General features: G+C 34.7%; 1 protein-coding gene across 7 annotated transcripts in view; it reads left to right on the top strand.

Annotated features, from left to right (window-relative positions):
* SCEL (sciellin) overlaps window positions 1–21,737 on the top strand; it is a 138,141-nt gene that overhangs the window by 111,320 nt on the left and 5,084 nt on the right. For 6 of the 7 annotated variants that reach the window (XM_068182410.1, XM_068182412.1, XM_068182415.1 and 3 more), the window contains exons 11-17: window positions 1,186–1,218; window positions 2,484–2,555; window positions 13,753–13,812; window positions 15,435–15,491; window positions 16,500–16,559; window positions 18,049–18,138; window positions 21,467–21,541. In XM_068182410.1, the coding sequence (XP_068038511.1) occupies window positions 1,186–1,218; window positions 2,484–2,555; window positions 13,753–13,812; window positions 15,435–15,491; window positions 16,500–16,559; window positions 18,049–18,138; window positions 21,467–21,541 (447 nt within the window). The remainder of the gene's footprint in view (window positions 1–1,185; window positions 1,219–2,483; window positions 2,556–13,752; window positions 13,813–15,434; window positions 15,492–16,499; window positions 16,560–18,048; window positions 18,139–21,466; window positions 21,542–21,737) is intronic. The other variant, XM_068182416.1, reaches the window with a different exon arrangement.

Genomic DNA, 21,737 nt, shown 5'->3' on the forward strand with positions numbered 1-21,737 from the left:
TTTAATCTTATACTGTGTTTACTACCCTTTATCTTTTTGGCCAAGATTCAGCCACTCTCCACCCAACAGAAAGATGCCTAAAAGATGTTAAAATTTCTTTACTTTGAAGTCAGTTCTTACTAGATTTTCTCAATATGCCAACTGAGAAGAATTTATTCGGCTTCATTTCAATGTCTTGCTAAGAACATGGTAATTTTGAAAGCATAGGATAATGCTTTATATGGCATCCATCCAGCTTCCAATAGCAAGCTGGAATTCCTGTGTTCTTCTCAACACTAATTTTCCAGTTACTCCTCCAGTCTCACAGTTCAGAGAAGACTAAAAACAGGCATATTCTTTCTGAAGCTTCCATGACCCTTCCTGGATCCTCTAACAATGCTGCCATCACAAACAGCTGGTAAAAAAAAAAGTGATGGACATTTAATGATTACTCGGTTCAACTTTTAAAAGTGCTTTGAAGATGTGAAAGCTATTTCAAGTTGTGAATATTATAATAACTAAAAATAGTTATGAAAGGAAAGCCTTTTATTTGCCTGTGAGTTTCAGGAAATAAAGAGCCATGCATAGATGATAATAAGCAGAGTTTCTAAAGGTCACTATCAATCTTAAAGACTGAGCAAAGAGCTATGTCAGCTATGTCTTTTCTTCACGTTTGAGATTGGGTGACTGCTCTGCTATCCTCAGGAAGGGAGTCCAGCAATCAGGGACATGTGGGTTTTCTTGGTCAGGGTTATTTCTATACTTTTGTGATTCTGAGATGTTCTAGACTTTTATAGTTATACATGATACATAAATTTCCAGAGTTCTTTGCCTCATTTCCAGCTGATTAAACACACTTTGTAGAACACTTGAAAGTAATTGCAGTTGGAGCTAAGACTATAAGCAGCTCACTGTATTTGAGTTTTATGGTTGTGGATTGTGTGCTGAAAACAAGACACTATTAATCAAAGTGATTAACTGGAGAATGTGAATTGAAGAATGATGTCTTAGTGACATAAAGAATATGGCTGGAATTTAGTATTATGCTACTTGAGTTAAACATATATTCTACATTAAAAAAAAATTATCTTGGAAGGAAGGGAAAGTAAAAGTAATTGCTATTGATTGATCTAAATCTTGCAAAGTGCTTCAATACTAGCATTTTGCTACTTGGTTTCTGAAATGTTTACTCTTTTCTTTCTCTAGAACCACTTCAGAAAATTCAGAGGCTCCAACAGTGTATGTCTTACTTTGCTTCTTAGTAGATTTAGAAATGTAACACGCTCTTTTGTATAAACCTCAATTATTATTTGACATTTATTTATAATACAAACACTGTATAATTTACCTGGGAGGGTTCTTCTGCAGTCGATGTTGCAGAAGTTCATGAACAAGACTTCCTTCCCTGCAGAAATGCAATTATTTGCATATAGCTTAGAATAGTTCACTGGATATTTACTCAAATTTAGAAAACATTAAACTGCATAAAACATTAAAAACTGCTTTGCAGTTTTAGTTCCACAGTCATATATGTTGCTAATGCAAATACTCTTTTATATGCAACTGCTGCTCTAAAGTCAGTGAAAGAGAGTGTGAGTTATGCAAAGAAAAAGAAACTATTTAAGAGCATGTAAGCAATGTGAATAAAAAGAGAGTTAAATCAAGAAGCTCTGCACATGCAAAGGCTTGTAATAGAAGGCATTAAGATGAATTGATGCAAAGTACTCTAAACCTGAGTGTCTGCAAAGATTGCTCTAATTTTAGAAAATACATTTATTTAATTAATTCATTAATTAAATGTCCTTTTCATATGGTCTAAATTAAGAAAATATTACTTAACCAGCCTACAACTTCATGACTTTTAATTAAGACAGCTCTGCAACTTGTCATGGTTTAGTTGCCATACTAATAGAAAAATACTCTAAAGAAGCAGGTAATCCTCATCAGCTTTATCTGCCACCTTCTCCTTTTCTTATAATTACTCATAATCTTAGTATCCCTGTATTGACAATTTGATTGTCCACATAAAGAAAAATAGGAAAGTGTAAATGTTTATTTATTTAGCTTTTAAAAAAATCTGTACTTTTCTAGTTAAATAAAAGTTTTGTCTTTACTAAATAAGATATATTAGGTAGAAGAAAAGGTTTTTCAAAGTTTTTTTACTACTAAAATAATTTTTGAAGAGTAAAGAAACTCCACTTTATGACTATATCCATACTAGCGAAATTGATAGTCTAGGGATATTAGTTTTTCAAAAGGCTCAGTGGATGTGGTAATCTAGTGAACTAAAGAATTACATTTCTTTTTTAATAAATGTATAATTCTTTATATACACACACATATATATAAATATATATTTAAAGAAAAAAAAATTAAAGACAATGTGAACTCGTAGTTACGCCTGAAAAAATATAGTATCTATAATGATAAATCATTTAACTGATAAAATATGTTTTCAAATATCTTCTTGTGCCTTAAGTATGTTTTCACCATTCTTATTGCAGGGCTGCCCCTTCATCAGACCAGGTGACCCCTCAGAAATTAGAGACTGATGTGGACGATCAAGCAACAGCAAGGTAACATAAACAGTATAATCAAAACAATGTTTTCCTAAGCATTGATTATTGGGATATTAAGTACTCAATTGGCTTTATTTCTATATTTGATAACTTTTTTGGACATGGTATATGATTAATGCAGCATTTAAACAGTCCTAACCATTGGCCTAGAAGTCCAAACTCTGAGTTTCCTCTCATTGACTTGCTAGGTTACAGCTGTTTAATTTTTTAATCTTCCAGTCTGTTAGCCTGCATCCTAAAAAGCAGCATGTTTTTTAAGTTGCTGCAACTGTTTGGACCAGAAAAATTTGGGTAGTATGGATTATACAGTGGATTTTCTTTGCTCTTCAGACATTATGGGAGAGGTAGTAACTATATTTTACTATGTATATAAAAACACCCCAACTAGTGCACTGTGGTGTAAGCATTTTGAATAGTGAAAATCCAGCATATACCCTTTAGGGTGACAAAATTAGAATGTCTCAACAGATGGACTTGTTTTTGAAAGATGAGTTAGATGGCATATCAACTAATCTTTGAAAGTCTGCAGAATACCATAAAAATTGTTGTTGGAAAAGACACAGATTTTTTTTCCCTTACATTTTTATCTAAAATTTCAGCAAATTATAAGGTTCTGGACTGACAGAGATGTTATATTTTTCAACGCAGTTAGCAATAACTGCCCCATCCCTGGAAGTATTACAGGCTGGGTTGGATGGGGCTCTAAGCAACCTGGTTCAGTGGAAGATGCCCCTGCCCAAGGGAAGGGGATTGGAACAGGATGATTTTTAAGGTTCCTTTCAACCCAAGGACATTCTATGACTCTATAATTCTATAAACATGCAAAAAATTTTACTCTGTGACCTTGACCAGAGTAAAATGCCTGAATATGCAATTATAAAATGAATTAAATTAGAAGGAGATATCTAGATATGCACTGAGAATTACAATAGCTCATTTGCAGTTTTTATGTGGAAATATTAAGCGGTGCAAACATTAAAATTAATTTAAATTAACTAATTTTATTTAATTTGATTAATAAAATTCAGTTTTATGAGATCTGAAGCTACAGTTGATATTATTTTGAATCCTGTTCCCCTCCCCCAAAGTCCTAAAAATATAAAACCAGTACGAAATGACTAAGAAGGCATCCCAAAGATGTCTGACAGTGTAATCCCTAGGAAAAGGAAAAAAAAAAACCAATGTTTCAGTGAAACATTTTCCTGTCAACAAATGTGGGCTATCTTAGAGAATTAAATACGCCTAGTATTAACTAGGGAAGTCACAGCCATTCTTCACTGCTAAGGGCTGGTTAAGGTCTGACTTAATCCTCACCCTCAATCAGTTCACATTCATCATCCCCTGGTTGCTCTCATTATCATACCAAGCTTTGTGTGCCTGTCCCTTCATTGGTGAAGAGCTGGAAGAATATTTTACTGGTCTACAAGTTTCTATGGCAACACTGCACTGCTATTTGTGTCAGTATATAAACTGTAAGTAGTCTGTAATCTTAGTGGGCAAAATTCAGCCCTCTCTACTGCTGCAATAATTCCTTTACATTTGGCTGGTGCTTCAGATGTCATCCATCTGCTACTGATGGGTTAGCTTCACAAAACGACAGATTTTTGTTACATTTTCGCTAGTCAAAAAATGCATTAATTAGCTGGCAGCAAAAGTTCCCTTTTTTTAAAGATGTCACATAAATACTACATTCTTGGCAAAAACGGTTGTGTCACACAGGGAAAGTAAACGGTTACATGAAGAGTATATATAGTAATATCAATTTGTACTAGAATACTGTTTTAATTTACATCCTTTACTTACCTATATTTTTACTTGGAATAGAAAGATTTTCAAATCATGTTTTTAACATCAGACTTAATTGATTAATTGCCTGTCATTCAGTATTCTCATTGGGATGTTAAAGGAATAAGGAATTCATTTCAATATAAAATAAGTGGAAAATAGCAATTGGCTTTCTAACGAACTGTTCAGTGATACAAGGAAAATCTTTCAGAAGGGATTTACCTGAAAAGGATGTCAGATACTCTCTTCTGGCTAAAATTGTGGGGAAAAAAAGCGCAATTTTTGCATTGTTTTTAAGGATGACAGACCTGGCATCATCTTAAGACACAGTGTGTGTGTGTGTGTGTGTGTGTGTGTATCTATAAAATATATATATATATATACACATCTCACATCTGAAGGCATGGATTTATGGACCTTCACCTGTTGGATATGATTAAGAGAATGGGCATCTCATGACTAGCTAGGGCATCTATAGATACTCTAGGCAGCATAAGTAGGCTAGGACACAGAAGAAGTGATGATTACTACCTAAAAATTGTGCATATTTCAGAGCATAACAGGTCAAATCAGGTCTCTTGGTATCTCACAAATGCAGCAGGAGATGAGCGCTACAATAGATATGTACAGAGACATTTTCTGATTTCCTCAATGGGCCTGTTATTCGTGGTTTACCAAGTCCTTTTTCTGCTTTTTTCCACATCACTGAAGGTGCAAGATTCTCACTGTGCCTTTTTCCTTTCCATAATTGTATTAGCCATTACATTCAGGTGTTTAAAAACTGGCATTTTTTAAAGAACAATGTTCTGTAGAAAATCATGTTAGACCACTTCAGACATTCTGAGGGTGTTTAACATAGCTTTAGTTAGTCTTTCAATAATGATTACAGTTAGGATACAAAAAAAAATATCTGTGTTTCTATAAAAAGGCTTTTATAATGGGGTTCACATGTATTGAACTACACATCATTACAGGAAGTAATGGTGTTTGGCACAGTGAGCCACATTTATCAGGGCATACAAAGTTATTACCACCAAAGAATGCAGAATAAACAAAAGGTTATATTTCCATAAGTTCATAAACTGTAGAACAAATTAATTTATCTTTTATTTTTCATAGAAATATCAGAATTAATTAATGTTGGACATGCCTGAGGAAAAGCTTTGAGGTGATAGTAACAGGGGCTATACAAGAGATTAGAGAGAGATCTCACTCTGCTCTTAAAGCGCCTGTAGTGAGATTGTCTGCTAGCAGGGAAAGACTATTAGTCTGTAGGGGCAAAGGGCATATTGCAGAAACCCTTACATAAAGATGTCTTTTTGGTATGCCAGCTACAGAAGTTGTCTTGAAGAAAATATTTCAGGTGTTTATTTGTAAATATGTGGGTGAGACAGGCAATTTTTAGGGAACAGAAACAAGGGGCTAGAATAAAATTTCTGGCATAATTAAGAGAATCCTATATTCTTGCTCCTGTACAAGTTTCTTCCCTAGTGTACAGGATAACTCACTATTATTACTTCTCTCAGGTAGTAGGAAATTCAGACAATACTGTAAATCTGTGTGTACTGTGCTCCTTTTTAAGGATATTCCTATTTTACCCAAGATGTTTTCCCAGTTCTCATTGCAATAGATTGTGAAAGAAGAACACATTAATTACCTGTGCTTAAACTAACTTGTAATAAGGACTGACATTCCTGTGTCTATCAACAGCTGGGAACTTTTAAAAGTAGAAAAAAGATAAGTTGCAGGGGTTGTATTAAAAGAAAAAGTTAGTGAATTGTTATTGACATGGAATTTTCCAAACCAATGGAATTAAAACCATGATGTCAGGTCTCCTAAACGAACATTTATGGACAAAACCTTTCTTGTTCTAGAGCTGCGTAAAGCTCAAAATTGAAAGAACATGTAGGTGCATTTTGAGACATTGGCTAATTATGTGTTCTCATTAGACTGCCATCCCTGGAAGTGTTCAGGGCCAGGTTGGATGGATCTTTGAGCAGCCTGGCCTAGTGAAATGTGTCCCTGCCCACGGCACGGGGGTTGGAACTGGATGGTCTTTTAGGTCCAACCCAAACCATTCTGCAAGTCTGTAAGATATGCAATTCCAAAGAGCCACAAGAAATATTCATAGGAATTATCTTAGGTTGGACTAAGGTTTAGATGGCCAAAATTTAAAGGCATGGCTTCTACATGAGTAATTCCTGTATGACTTTTCCTTTGGGATGTCTTTTATTTGCTTTGACTTTTAGCTAGACCATCTAGAGACCTCTAAAATGTTCTGGAGGACACCTGTGTCCCTCAAAAGTTGTTGGAAGCAAGGATACTGAAACAGAACTCACATAAGCACTCCCATAATTCACTAGCTTGCTTTTGTTACAATGACAATTGTTTCTTTATGGTAAAGTGAAGTCGCTTTACACTTTTTGAACTGTTTTTGATAATACAAATCAATACAGTAATTTCTAGGTTTGTTTGTTTTGTTTTGGTTTTTTTTTGCATTTCAGCAGAAGGTGACAGGCTCCTTCCTGATAGATTTGGCATTCACTGTAACACTGGTTTGCAGCTTTTCTGCATGTTAATACAAATGTTTCACTGTTGCACAGCTTCTGTGACGAGATCCAAGCCCCTTATTCCTAAATGGAAATTTAATACAGTGTTTACAGGGTGATACATATCCTTCCAGAAAAATGGAATAAGTTGTCTTTTTCCAGTGATCTTTCCCAGTCTGTCTCCTATAAAACATTCTGATCAACAGCTTCTTCCTCTGTATATAACTCCAAAATCCTCTGGGCTAAGCATTACACTTGTTTTGGCATATTATAAATTGGTTTTCACAGTTGACTGCAGTCTTCTGTCCCCTAACTCTCATCTGTTATTGATGAAAGGTCTGAGTGAGGGCTTCTGGCACTGATTAGTGAGCATAGCAATATGAAAGGAAATGCACCCTGCTCCAGGATAAATGCCAATCTTCTCTCAAAAAGTTCCTTTATTCATCCTCAGTTATACTTGACAAAAGCTGATGGACAGGGATTTACAGGGACAGTAAAGCAGCCATAACAGAGGATCAAAATTCAGCTGGGCCCATGATCCTAAACTTTACAGTCAGTAAGATGGCTGACTTGTTTAATATACTCTAGACCAATTCTTTTATTTCAGCATTGGAAGGCCCACTTGGCAATTGGTTATTTTTGTCTTCTGCTACGTTGATATGACTAATTCAAAAATGTCCTTATGGTTTTAGCCAGACTTTCTCATTGTGTTCTTTTCCTATCATGTCAGAAGAAGAAGCTGTTGACTAGAATGCTTTTTAGGTCAACAGGGAGAGATCACTGAAGAAGGGACATCAGATGCAACTTGTTTGGTATCACATTTAAACATATTATATATATTTTATTATATCGTACCATATATTAGAAATAGGGAGTCATCTCAGTAGTTTTTATAATTCAGGGCTTTTAATCAGAAAACAGATGCAGATCTATTTAAAATACTGTGCATGATTCCTTTAATAAAGTTGCCTCTGGATTGCTCATGATTATGTCAATGATGACAGAGTGACTAAATTCAAAACCTCACTGAGTATCCCTGCATTTGACATCAAGTGCCGCAGTCATTAGAGGCATTCCAACAGGTCTGAAATATGCATGGTCCTTCAGTTTTCTAGTCCATAGAATAACACAATATTGATGCTACACCAACAGTATGGCAACTGTTGGTGTAGCAGCAAAGATGGATGATAAAATTCTCGGTAATAAGGCAAGAATGCCTTCAAGAATTAGAGAACATTTGGAACTAAATGGAGGCTCAGGATTTTTACAGGTTAGGTAAGTATTCACTAAATAATGAGAGAGTCATGGGCTCATACTCTGCTTCCTGATCCTTGAGGTTCAAGAGCTTAGCTGTGATCTGTTTAAAATTTTTTCACTCCCACATGTCTAGGATCAACTTCAATTCCACCGCAGCATTAAGGACAGTCTATTTGCATTGGTGCTTTCTTCATTGCCTTCAGAATTTTAAAATACAAATATTATAATTTGATTTTCATTGCTTTCACTAAAGAAAAACATCACTAAAGCTTTTTTGTAAGTGTAATTCATGTTTCCTGATTGAAACTTTATCTGCATGCTTTCAAGATTAAAAAAAACCTCAAGAAAACAGAAGATGTGCTTGAATGTGTGGATCAGATTAATTTATATTTTTCTTTTTGATGGTGATCTGACTTTTCACCACTTACACCAGAATTTCAGAACTACTATCTGAAATAAGTGAGATTCACAAGCACAGATTACAGAGCAGAAGGACTGAAAGGTATAGTATTATCTATCTCAAGTGAACTGAGTTAGAAATCAAATGCAGACTGAAAAGCAAAGCAAAATGTAGACAATTCAATTTCTCTAACTTTTTGATACAGAGCATAAAAGGAAAAAAAAATCACACTTTGCAATTACACATTACATTAATTTTTCTACTTTTAAAGACTGCTTACAGAAAATGTCTATAGATCTTTTATACATTTAATCAAGGAAGGCATGAGATAGCTAACATTAATAGAATCAGGTAACGTAAACCACACTTGTTCCACAAAGAGGGAACATTTGCTGGTATTGATATAGGATCAGAGGTATTAAGCTTTTGAAATTTAACTGATTTCTGTAGAGTTTGTCACATAAGCCTTATATAATTTCCCTTTCTGCTTGTGTCTGAGAGGCATATGGATCCAAGCTATGGCAGAAGAGGAGTCCCTGGATAAGCTGAGCCATACATTTTGCATGCAGTCTGCCTTGACAGCTTTTTTTAAACCTACTTTACTTACGCTCTTTGCTAGTCTTTTATTCTGCTGGACTGTCTTCATTAGTTGTCATATTTCTAATCCCATTTTACACAAGCAGCTAGAGGCAAAATAGCAGAGAGCAGCAGCAAATTTCATGGCTAACAAGTCTATAGTATAAGGCCCACAGCAGCTGCACTTGAGTTTTCCAATTCTTCAGGGCAGGGCTTTCTTTAGATTCACAGTGCTATTTTGTGCATTTTTCTGCAAAAATGTTGTTAAAGACAGAATAGGCTTTTTTTTTTTTTTTTTTTTTTTTAGGAGCTGGTCACTTACAAACAGAAAAGTAAATGAATCAAGAGAATTGTCTTCCATACTTTAACAATGACAACCATACCTAGGTCTTAATCCCAATCTTAATATTTCTATTTTCTAATAAATTAATTTGTTTTCTTCAGTACTTGAGAGCCTTTTGTACAATATGCAATACAAAATCTTCTGTACTGCCATTCCAAGTATTATTAGGTAGAATATAAAAATGAATATTAGTTATCCTTAGTTAGGTGCTCCTAAAAACTTCTAGCCATGTCCTGAGTCTTTATTAAAATATTTCATCCTATTAAACTTGTGAGCAAATTATATATTCTCCTCCTGGCAGGCTGTCTGACCTACCTCATCCTCATCCATTTCAAAAACACTCACCCTGGGCAGAATGTTCACAGGGATTTAATGGCTGTCTCAGAAAATACTATACTTGGAGGTGGCATCCTTTGGAATGACCTATGAAAAATGTCAACATCTATTACAAGCCACCTACCGTATTTGAAAGATATTCCCCCTAGTTTGTCTAAACTGCTTTGTATTGAAGTTTGATGCTGCTGTTTTCCATCATCATCTATGTTTTAAAAAGTTGTTGACAAATGTGAGAAGTATGAATTCAGTTCAGCCACCCTTGGACACAAAAATAGTTTATATTTTCAAGTGCAAATTATATTTGAAACTGGAAATCCTTCTCCACAGCACCCTTTCACTGCATCTGATACTCTGATATTCAAGGAGCTTTTTTAATGTAGGAATGTAGTTTAGTCTTTTTCTACTTTACTACTTATCCTCTCTTATAGAAGTATTAAAAAAGATGTAAGTTATATTGCTGATTTTTAACACAGTAGCAACTCTCAAATGAAACCTTACCTGAAATTTTGTTTAGGTTCTGTAATGCAGATCTACTCTAATTTTTAATAGGAGGCTGGATTATGTTCTAATATCAACACTGGTTGATAGTGCTGTGTGCTAATGCTAAAGTAAACGTAGCTTTGCTAACAAAGGGAGATTTAAAAAGTCAGCAAAAGTATGCCCTGAGCACAATCAGATAAATTCTGAGTTATACAACAGCTCTTTAATTTCAGTTGCCAATAACGTGAACTATGCTTGAACCAGCAGCTTGCAGTTGTGCATCCCTATGACCTCTACTTTGCAATAAGCCAGCCATCTCAAGGCAAAGAACTTGCAGGACATCAGTCCTGGTTACTTGCTGCAGTCATGTCAAGATGTTTCCTGGGGCTGAAAGTTTGAGAAGTGTACAATAAATTAATATCTTCCAAGGTTCTCTTTTACAGAACTTTTCTTTTGTAGGAGCCATAATGTGTAGCTGAACAGGTCAGCCTGCTTGTATTTTTGTGCTGCAATCTGCAGCAGCAACTGTTTCTGTTCACTTATTAGGACCCTTCAGGGTTGGTGTTCTATGAATTAGGCTGTAGATGACAAGGAGGGCACATGTAGCCTCACCTAGATAGCAAGTAAAATCTTCTTGCAAGCTAGTCAGTGCACTGGGATACCCAAAGCACTAACAAGAGCAGAATAATGTGAGAGGAAGTAACAAAATGCTGTTGGCTACAAAGTCATGATGATTTAAAGATTACAGAAGGGAACTAACTCATCTATCCATTGAGTTGCACCAAGGATTAATGTGGACTACTACATGCATTTCTGAAGGATTAAGTCTTAAATTATTGGAAATTTCTTTCCTCCATTATTTCCAAACAGGCAGTAGGCCAGATTTGAACTATTTTAGATAAGTGTCATTCTTTTTTTGAAAACTCTGTGCAAAGTGAACAGAACAATTTAAGGTAAAAAAATGTAAAGTTATGTGGGAAGAGTGTTAAAATACATGTGAAAACTTAAAAAGAACATGTCTTAGAGCCAGAATCTTTCCTGCTCATCTCAAAGGAATTTCTTGCCCCCCTTTTGACAGAAAGTTGCTACCTATAAGAACAAATATATAGGTGATGAAACTTCCCAGTGTTCTAAAATACATTTCTGTAGCATTATTCATGTAATTATGTAGTATTTGATACAATAATACTGAGATATTTTAACATTTCTTACAAAGATTAACACAGAAAGTTCTAGTATTTGGGTGTTGTTGTGGGAGCATATTTTATCTGCATTGTATTGGAATATTTTTATAGGAAGGCTTCTTCAATTAAGGTATCTAATTCTGAAAGAAGAACCCACAGGAATTATTAAAACTATTAAATTGAAAATCATAAAAAAAGTGAATAGAATATTTTACATCTACACCACGAGTAAAAATTTCAAACATATCTGTATTACTGAGTTAAATCTCATTGGAAGCACACTGGGATTTGGTTCTGCAAATGCTTACATGCTTTTGATAATCAGACATGGGAGGGTGCAGACACAGTGGCCTGCAGGGCACAGCTTTGCTACTGTCACAGCTTTTCCATTGCTCCATGCTGAGAAAGGCAGCAGAAGTCAGCAGAAAGGTTACTGAAAACTGTGCTGAGTAAACTGCACATAATCCTGTGATTGCAATCAGAATGAACAGGAGCCTTAAATCTGCTTCCTATGTTTTGGGTGAAAATACAGTACTGAGGCTGACTTATATGTGCAGGTTGCACAGCACATAAAGATCATAACTGAGATTGCTGCAACTTCAAACCTTCAGTAGACTTTAGAGAAGACTTGAAGTGAATATTTAAAATACCTCTAAGAACAGAAAGACATGGAGGATGCAAAAGACAAGAATAATAATGCATATTTACTCAAGCCAGACATGCACAGCTGAGTTTGTTGTTTTTTTTTTCAATAGAAGTTGCAAAAATATAAGTTAAGTAAGTACTTGAGTTCATATTTACACTTACTATAATTTTAGTGTTGCTACCTTCACATAGTGAGGAAGCAATTTGCCATACAGTTCACCAAGGAAAGGATATTTTTGGATAACTGCAAGGCTTCAGTTTCTGAAGGAATTCTCTGAAATGTGTTAAGTCTGTCACAATATAAAGAGATTTTCCATGAGTATATAGTTTATTAATGACTGGTATATAATTCTAGCTAAATGGCAGTCGACTCTCCTTGCACTGAACTGTTTAATTCCTAAACAAATGGAGATCTTGACAATCTTATCAAAGGCAGCCCCAAATCTCACAAATATGAGCAAGAAGAAATATGAAAAGGCTACCTACATGTTCCATGGAGATATTGTTTCATGACAGAAAAGGTCAGAATGAAAAGTCAGTAAAGAAACATATGGAACATTGTTGTCTGCCAGGTTATATAACAGGTCCTATAGGAGGTTATATCATCAAAGGCATCATTCTTTCCCCATTGCTTTATTTTGAGGAGTAAAATTATAATTTTTTTGTAGTGAGCTAATGTTACTAGATGGTAGCTTTTTAGGTAAAGCTGCTGGAAAATTTCCAAGTAGAGGAGTTTGCCTTTTGAAAATGCATTTTCACAGAAATGAAGTATTTTACAGAAATGTTAACACCAGTGCAATACTTTGAAGGAAAATAAAGGTACTCAAAGCAACACTCCATGTTTTGCCATGATACTACAAAAATATCATTCAAAAAGTGTAGAATACATTAATTTACATTTCTATTTTTAATAGTTTTGTTACATTAATATATGTTGAATGTTAGTATATTGAAAAAGGGAAAATAATTAACCAACAAGATGTAATTAAAGGAAGATTTTTTTCCTTACATCAGATAGTAATGATAAATGACATTCTATCCCTGTGTGGAAAAGCAAGAACCAGTGGATGTAACCAGATCACGGCACCCCTCAGTTTAAATATGACATTTCTTGTGAGAAGTGAGAGTTTACTTGGGAAGGAGCTGGTCTAGAGAGCCTACCAAATAGACAAAAGGACTTTTTTTTTTTTATTTAGACAGAAATACTTCGTCCATAATCACTTTTTAGGCAAGATATGATTCACACACATATTGGGAGTACTTGGTTGATTGTACTACTTGGTAAAGATTTTTTCTTGTATCATAGCAGGTTTGAGGTCAGACAGTCTTTGAAGTTGTCCACAATGCATGTTCAGCAGGAGTTATCCTTTTTGACAGTAGCACTAAGCATAACTTTTTTTTCCAAAACATAATTTGGTGTATTTATTCCAGGAAGAGATGTGCTTAATGTGCATATGGTGGGCATATTGCTGTATCTATGAATACCTTTGAATTACTAAAATGATTGTCATCAGTTACATTTCTCTTCCATAAAGAATGTGTCAATTATAATATTTCTTAAAATGAGTATTTAATTTGACTAATTGACAGCTGGCTATATTGGTTGTGATTTGATCTGGGTTTTGTTCTGTCTCTAAAGGAACCAAGACCTCAATAACCTCAGCAAAGCGAATTCAAGTTCTTTCACAAGTGACAAGGAGTAAGTGTTTAAAGTTCCTCAGGCCCTACTTTTCTAAGGCAGTGAGTAGTTTGCAACTATGAGAATATCAAGAAAGGTAATGTGGCTAACCTGTAAAATGTTTATAGTATAATATATATATATAAGTAGCATTCCTTAATACAGAAAGATGAATACAGAAATACAGATTAATTCACTGGCAAGTCTACTTTCAGCCAAACCAGTACGACCTATGGGAAACTTCCATACAGCCCTTACATGTTTCCACAATTAAACTATCACTGAAATATTTTGATATGGTTAGAGAAGAGACAGTAAGCAAAAGATTTTAGAACTCAGGAATGATGTGTTGCCCAGCAAGGTGTAACAAAGCATTTCAATCAGCAAGGAAAGTCATCCATAAAGAAAGAAATTTTGAATTTTCTTTTTTGAACAGTGTGTCAGTTCAGTGAGTTTCAAGCCAAGTTTCTGGAGGTCTGCAAGCAGCCCTTCAGCACAGAGAAAGGGAGGAACTGGTGGGGCACTGTGCTAGTGAGAGCTGTGTAGTATTTGTCACATTGAGCACTGATACTCTGCAGATAAATTTCAAGAACCATGTTCTAAACAGTAACAGCAGATAAATGCCAACCTGTGATCATGTATATTACAGTAGAAAATCTTACATATATGCACACATAGGCATACATACAGATACACATTTAGCACTAAACTCTAGGTTGGGTATCTTTTTTTTTTAATGTTAATTCACAGAGAATTTATTAGGATAGAGTACAAGGCTTTGAGACACTACTGAATTTTAGTAGTATCCAAAGTTTTAAGCCTATAATGAATTGAAGAGACCAAATTAGGAATTTCAAAGAGCTAACTTGGCCTTCTGTTTTGCTCTTTACTTCTAGCCAAAGAGAACTATGGGGTTTTTCTTACAGTATTTTCATAAGTCATTCCATTCTTGAATTCATTGAACCATTTTAAAATAATAAAGAAAATAGAAGAAAACCTAGCCTCTAGTTCAACTGTATTTAGAAAAAAGTTTCCTTATGTGTAAAATATGTGAGTGTTCAGATACTAACATTTTCAATGTAAATACAGACATGATCAGTGCTTTAATTGTTAACCATGATGACACACAAAGGTAATTTCTTGTCATTCGAGAAGTGAAATTTTGGACCTTTGGCCATATATTTAGGTGTTATCTTTAGAAGCTGAAGTTTCTTCACTTAAATAAAAATTCATTATTGCAAATAAATGATGCAAACATGGATTAAGCTACTTGGAATCTGTAAATGAATTCTAAATTCTTTGAAAGTTCAAGTTTCTTCTTCACTGTCTTGATGGGCAAAGAACTGTCTTAAACTACAGAATTATTACAATTTAAACAAGCATTTTTATTTTCTTTGATGTACTATATAATAATTTTTATAAATAAATAAATAGTACAGAACTTTCCCTTGCTAGGGGAAAATTACAAACATATTTTCTTCAAGAACATTAGTTTTTGCAAATTTTGAACATAAAATTAACTAAAAGTTTACTTTCTTTCTCTTAAATGTGTGCATAGATATATTTCTTTCTTTTATGACACTTTATCCCTTCCTAGATAGAGGTAATATCTTAACAGTTCTATTTGTTTTTGTTTTTTTCAGAGGAAAAGACCTTTCAGATTTGACTGAAAGAAACACTGCTGATCAGAAAAATAAGAGGTAAGCCTGCATAATCTGCCTCTTTTATACTTATAAAATATTTATGGTGGATTGGATATTGGTATTAATACGTTCTGTTCAGTAAAATTAATTATATTTTTATTTGTTTTCAAATGAGTACAGCAGTGACCTTTCTTCAAACTTAATTTGTCAATGGGTAATATTTTTTATTACAGAGCATTTAATATACAATATGAATGTAAAATTATATTTTATATGCCTGACATATGTTAACACATGAAATTTATTATATGAAATCAGCTTTTTCACAGGCAATGATTGATGAGTTACTGCCATAAATGTGACCACACAGACCTAGAGATCGTACACAACTCTAGATAACAGCAGTTGGAAGAGAGATTTGGACTGGATAATGACATCAAAGCAAGGGACACACTTTGATAGCCATTTCCATAGCTCATGGTACTGATGCCTGAACTGAATGAAAGTCAGCTCCCAAGTTCAAATGACAGAGTCACAGTCAGTTTGGAAGAGGTAGGCAGGACCTTCACTGGTAGTGTGGCACCATGATGTGACACAGTGGCCATGAGCTGAAACACAAGACATTCTGACTGGCTGTATGGACAGCTGTCCAGCACTGGAGTAGCTTGCTTGGAGAGGTTGTGCCATCTCTCTCCTTGAAGGTTTTCAAGACCCAACTAGAAAAATACTTGTGCAGCCTGGTCTGGCCTCAGTGCTACCTCTGTCTTGAGCAGAAGGTTGGACCAGAGAGGTCCTGAAGTCCCTGAATTCCAGCCTGAATTATCCTACAACACTATAATGGACTTGACTTTTCTGAGCCATTTGTAATTCTTTTGCAGTGTCACATTGGAAAGAAACTGAAAAATATTGAAGGCTGAACAGATAACTTGTTGTAGTCAGGAGTCTTACCTGGGAAAATCATACCGTTTTATTTTTTTCTTCTTCAACATAAATAATTTAGACCATTTAATATGTTTGGATTAAAGAAAATACTTTTATTAATTCTAAGGTCTTTCTCACTTTCAGAGATGAGGACCTTGGAGATCACACTGAAGTAAAGTCTGCTGATGACCAAAGTAAAAAGCGGTGAGAATCAATGCATAATTCCCTCTAAAGTTTAATGATCAAATATCAAGACTTGTAGTTGTTTAGTCGAACCAGAAAATATGAATTCCTTTTACAGGCAAACAGAATTTACCCTGTGTAAGATATCTGTATTATTTCTAAAATGTGCCTGATTAACCAAATATAACAATAAAGTTGCATGTATTTTGATAAGCAATGACTCAAACATATAATCTCTCGTGGAGAATGAAAATGACTAGTGAACAGATTCTCCTAAGTATTTTTGTGCTTATCTAAGTGTTTTGTGAATTCAGCTGCTGGCATCTCAAACAAATATAAGAAAATGCATTCCTAGTATAAAGGCTTTACTGCTACTGGATTTCATTATTTACAAAAGCTAGGATCCATTTTGGACAATTAAAGTGAGGTTAGTAGTATGGTTTTAGGTGCCATTCTGATGGTGTCTTTTTTGACTCTTCCATTTTGTTGTATATTCACATGAAGAGGGAGAATGTAGTTATTTGTATAGATAGGCAGTTTTTGCTATTTTAATAGAAAATATTTTTATCCCAGCAGTTCCACTCGACAGTCTGACCAGGGAAGCATATACTGAGCATCTCCAGTGAATGAGTTTCTCTTTCAGTTCTGGCAGGGGCCTGCCCCATCAGGAGTTGGGCACAAAGGAGGTGCTGCTTCCCGCAGCCTTGCTCTGCATATAAAGCAGCAAAAGCACTGAGTGAGGGTCGTTCAGCAGAGCCTCTGTCCTTGGCAAGCTCACTGAAATAATCAAGCTACAGCCCACACATCCAGAGTTAAGGCAGAAAATGATCATGTTGTTCCAGAGTATAACCTCTGGCAGAACCAAATAAGAGCAGCCTTTGTCTGAGCTGCTTTGTAAAATCATCAGAAACATTATTAGCACTTATTCCTGATATCCCATAATTTGTATGACAAGGTCTATTTTTATGTTTGTTTGCCTGTGGCAGGGAAAACTGCAGGAGGAGGTTTCTCTTGCTTGAATCGTAGTCCTGCTTTTTGAAACGAGTCTATGTGTCTGTTTAGTTGGTAATTTCTAATAAAAACATAACTTTAGTATATCAAAAAAAAAAAAGAAAATTTGGAACTAAAATATAGTAAGCCTAAGAATACAACATTATGGAATACTGACAAGAAAATGTGGAATGCTATCAACATCTGAGAGATTATTGCCCAGGTGAAAACTTCAGTGGGCACTTTGAGAAAATTAGAGTTCAATTAAAGTTAGATGAAGTTTGCAATATGAATATATATTAATATATCAGCATAAAGGAGGACTAAAAATTATAGGTCAGTGACTGCATTATTTTTCATCAGCAATGATTTAACCAAAATAAGCTAAATTGCTTTTACCTACTTCTTCTAGTCCAAGCTTCTGCATTCATGACTGTAAGTGTAAATTAAAACTGTATAGCTGAAAAAGATTTCTAAAAATTGCTTATTTTCTTGTTGTGTGGTTTCTTTTTTATTTTAGAATAATTGAGAAAACATATGAAAATCCTCCAAGGGCTCCAAATAATCTCCCAGAAATAAACTACTCTAGTGACAGTGAAAGAAAGACCAGGTACTGTAATATCTAAACACCATTTCTTGAAAAAAATTCATAAAATTCTTTTTTATGCAATAAATTTCAGGAATGCTTAGAAAGCTCTCATTGGTATCTGGAATCATGGCAGCCCCTTTCCAAATCTTCCAGGATCCCAGTCACAGAAGATCACAAATCCCAACTCTAGTGCACACAGTGAGGAGGACAAGACACACCCTGTGTAGCTCTAGAGATTTAGCTGAAACATAAAATTTAGGAGGGCAGCTAAGCCAGAATTCTTATCTAATCAATAAAGGAAAGGCATTTCATGAATGATTTTATTTCTTATGAACTTGTTTCTTTATGAGACTGTAAGGAAAACATTACACTCTTCACTTAAAGTGCCTTTTTAACTTCCTAAACCCATATGGGATAAATCTGAACTCATGTGTCATCAACCCAATCACTGACACTGTGGCATGGGATTCTGACTTTTTAACCAAGACATTCTGTTTAAAAACCATTTCTCTTGCAATAGTCATGCTCTAGCTGAATTCTGCCTCTACAAACACACATATTGCAAATCTGAGTGAAAAATATGATGTAGTGATATTTAATAGAGCTAGCTGTACACCAGGTCTATTGGTATCAGGAAAAAATTGAAATAAAATCAAATGTTATCTTGTTCTTCATGGTCAAAATTATTTTCACAAAATATGACAACAAAAAGTAGTTCTTGAATGAAAGACCTTTATGGATTAAGAAAACCTCTCTTCAGTATCAATCCACCCATCTATATGGATTAAATATTAATGTAGAAAGGACTGTTTAAAGTCATAACCTATATGTTGTATTGCTGTACAAATGCATACTGCCTGAATCAGGGTTATTGACTCAGCAGGGAGAGGAGAAATCTATTGAGCCCTACTGACAGGGAAAGGAAAGGTCACAACCTTTCCCATAATTCACTTTATGGGAATTATGGTCAATGTCGCCATCCTTAACCATATGCACACCTGATCCTTGCTGTGGATATTAATGGGCACAGGATCTTTAGTCCCTCCTATTCCTACATCTGCGGTTGGAGCGCAGTTGAAATCTGTGTATTCTCAAAATTCTCAATGACCTTGAAGGACAAACCCATAAACTGGCTGAGAATAAAAGCAAAGCCAAACAGCCTACAATTTAAGATTAAAAATGAATATTCAACAGAAAAAATAATTAGCTTTTTTCAGACTTTTGTGCACAAACAGGCCCTGAGTTGTAATATTCTGCTTATCTTTGAAAGTTAAAATAGAGAACAGTAATAGAAGAACAACAGGGCAAAGAATGTGCCACAGTGTTACCTTACATTTGATAGACTTTATACTCTCTACCTGAAGCACTAATCCCATTTTAATTAATGAAAACTAATTAAATGAATGGTCTTTGTAGGTTATTCTTTCAGGTTTTATGCAAGAGGTTCTACAGAGTATTGAGTATTTTTGTTGAGTAGTTTGCTGTATGAACAAGTCACACCATAGCAAGTAAAGGAGTGACTGATATGAACTGAAAGAAGGGACGTGATCAGGTGCACAATTCTCAGGCTACACTGGGACTCAGTTTTCACTTGGTGTCTCATCAAGCTGTCAGACTATGCATTTATTTAAATGTTCTGAGTTTCCTTACACTTTCAGTTGACAAGGTTAGGAACTGATGCTTTGGAAATATTTTTGCTGCAGCTTCAAAGTTTTCTGTTTTATACACTCCAGTTGTAGTTTTCTGCCAAAGCTGTGGTTACATATATTTGTGTATTTCAACCATAATACAGATAGTAAAATCCAAGGGATGCTGTTCTCTACACTAGGACACTTGAGGAAAGTATTTTTCTCTATACAACTTCCTGTAAGATAATGCTACTTTCAGGCATGCAGCATGTAAATACCTGTATTACGTTGAGTGTCCAATGCACAGTACTCACTTTGCCTTAGATTCCACAGTTAAATACAAGTTAAATGGAAGACTTGGGAAAACATAAGCTTAACAACAAAAATAACAAGAACAGGCTCATACTTTACAGGAACAAAGAAATTATATTCCTTTGCCTCTTTTCACTGTAGCAGGAAATTTTAGGTAACTGCACTAGCAATATACTCCACCCTGTGACAAATCTTATGCACATTCTTGGTCAAGAGAATTTCTCAGCCGGAGAAACTGTTTCAAAAGGTGATCACTTAGCTTTACTTTGCATTCCTACTTTGTAAGCTTACTTTCATCTCACCTGAAATGTAAATGGAGCACTGGGTGTTCATTTGAGGAGATATTTCCTCTGTGGTGAGCAAACCCTTTCTGATTAAATAACAAGCCCATTGTTATGTTCTATGAAATATAAATAAAACATTTATCATTTTAGCTTATCAGTAACTGCAATTTAAATACATTTCTGGCATTGCACAGAAATCAGGCATATGTACTTTACAAAATACAGGTATGTAGAAAAGAGTGAGCTTCATGACACCTTACATACACATGTTATCAATCTGTTGTATTTCCTGGAAAATAACAACATTTGGTAAATACACATGATTATAAACAATTGCTCCTAACGTTGCAGAACATTATTCAAGAGTGAGATGAAACATTTTATAATTGCTATATACCTTAAGAATTTCTGGAGAATAGGGTAAATAAATCAATTAATAAATCTTCAAAACACATAGGGCAGATTACTTCTTCAACTGTCACATACATGTTCATCCCTTCCATGGAAACAAAACTGACATTTAAGAAACTTGGAAATGGGACTCTTAAAAATAGAAGATTTAACTTCCCTGATAATTAAATTCAGTATATTCCTTTCTACTCTTATATAAGGAACAATACAGTTACTGTAGTGAACAAAAATCATACACTGAAAAGCCTGTATTATAAAGACACTAATTCTAGGGATATATTGTAATTTTGTTTGGCTGTTTGACAGCTTTTTAAGGACAAGTGAAAGAAGAGGAAAATGAAAAAATGTTGTCTGTCACCATTTTCTGTTATGTATCATTTAGGCTGAGATATCAGCATAGGAAAGCCAATACTGTTATGTAAATTTTGCTCAATGGGCTTGTGGATTTAATTTTGAAGTGCTGAAGAATCATTCAAAAATAGAACACAGTCTAAGGACACTATATTACAAATATTACTGTATTACTAATTTACACATTATTTGATATATTATTCTTGATGGTTATGAAAAAAAACAGAAAAAGAACCCATCACCAAGTATGAATTTTTTTCAAACGTGTTGTCTTAGTTTATTTTGCATATTATCATCAATGCAGTGAAGTCTTAAAAAAATGTAGTACTGTTTAGTGATAGCTATGCACTCTCTTCTTCACAGCAAATCATCACTTAGTGCCTATGAAGAAAATATAACTGGAAATACTATCAAAACTGTTTATTCTACTTCTGATCGGTAAGTACACATTAATGACATTGTAGAGTACCAAAGGACACAGACATTTACATAAGCATTCAAGTCTTCAGACAAAAGAGAGCCCTGGAAGTCACCATCATGAGACAGCTTTTCATACAAAGGTCTCTTTCAGTGAGATCTTGCCATCAAATCATGACCACAGTTCAGCAGCCTAATATTATGTTAGGCTTGTCAC

The sequence above is a fragment of the Anomalospiza imberbis genome, chromosome 2 (genome assembly GCF_031753505.1).
Source record: "Anomalospiza imberbis isolate Cuckoo-Finch-1a 21T00152 chromosome 2, ASM3175350v1, whole genome shotgun sequence".
Classification (NCBI taxonomy): domain Eukaryota; kingdom Metazoa; phylum Chordata; class Aves; order Passeriformes; family Viduidae; genus Anomalospiza; species Anomalospiza imberbis.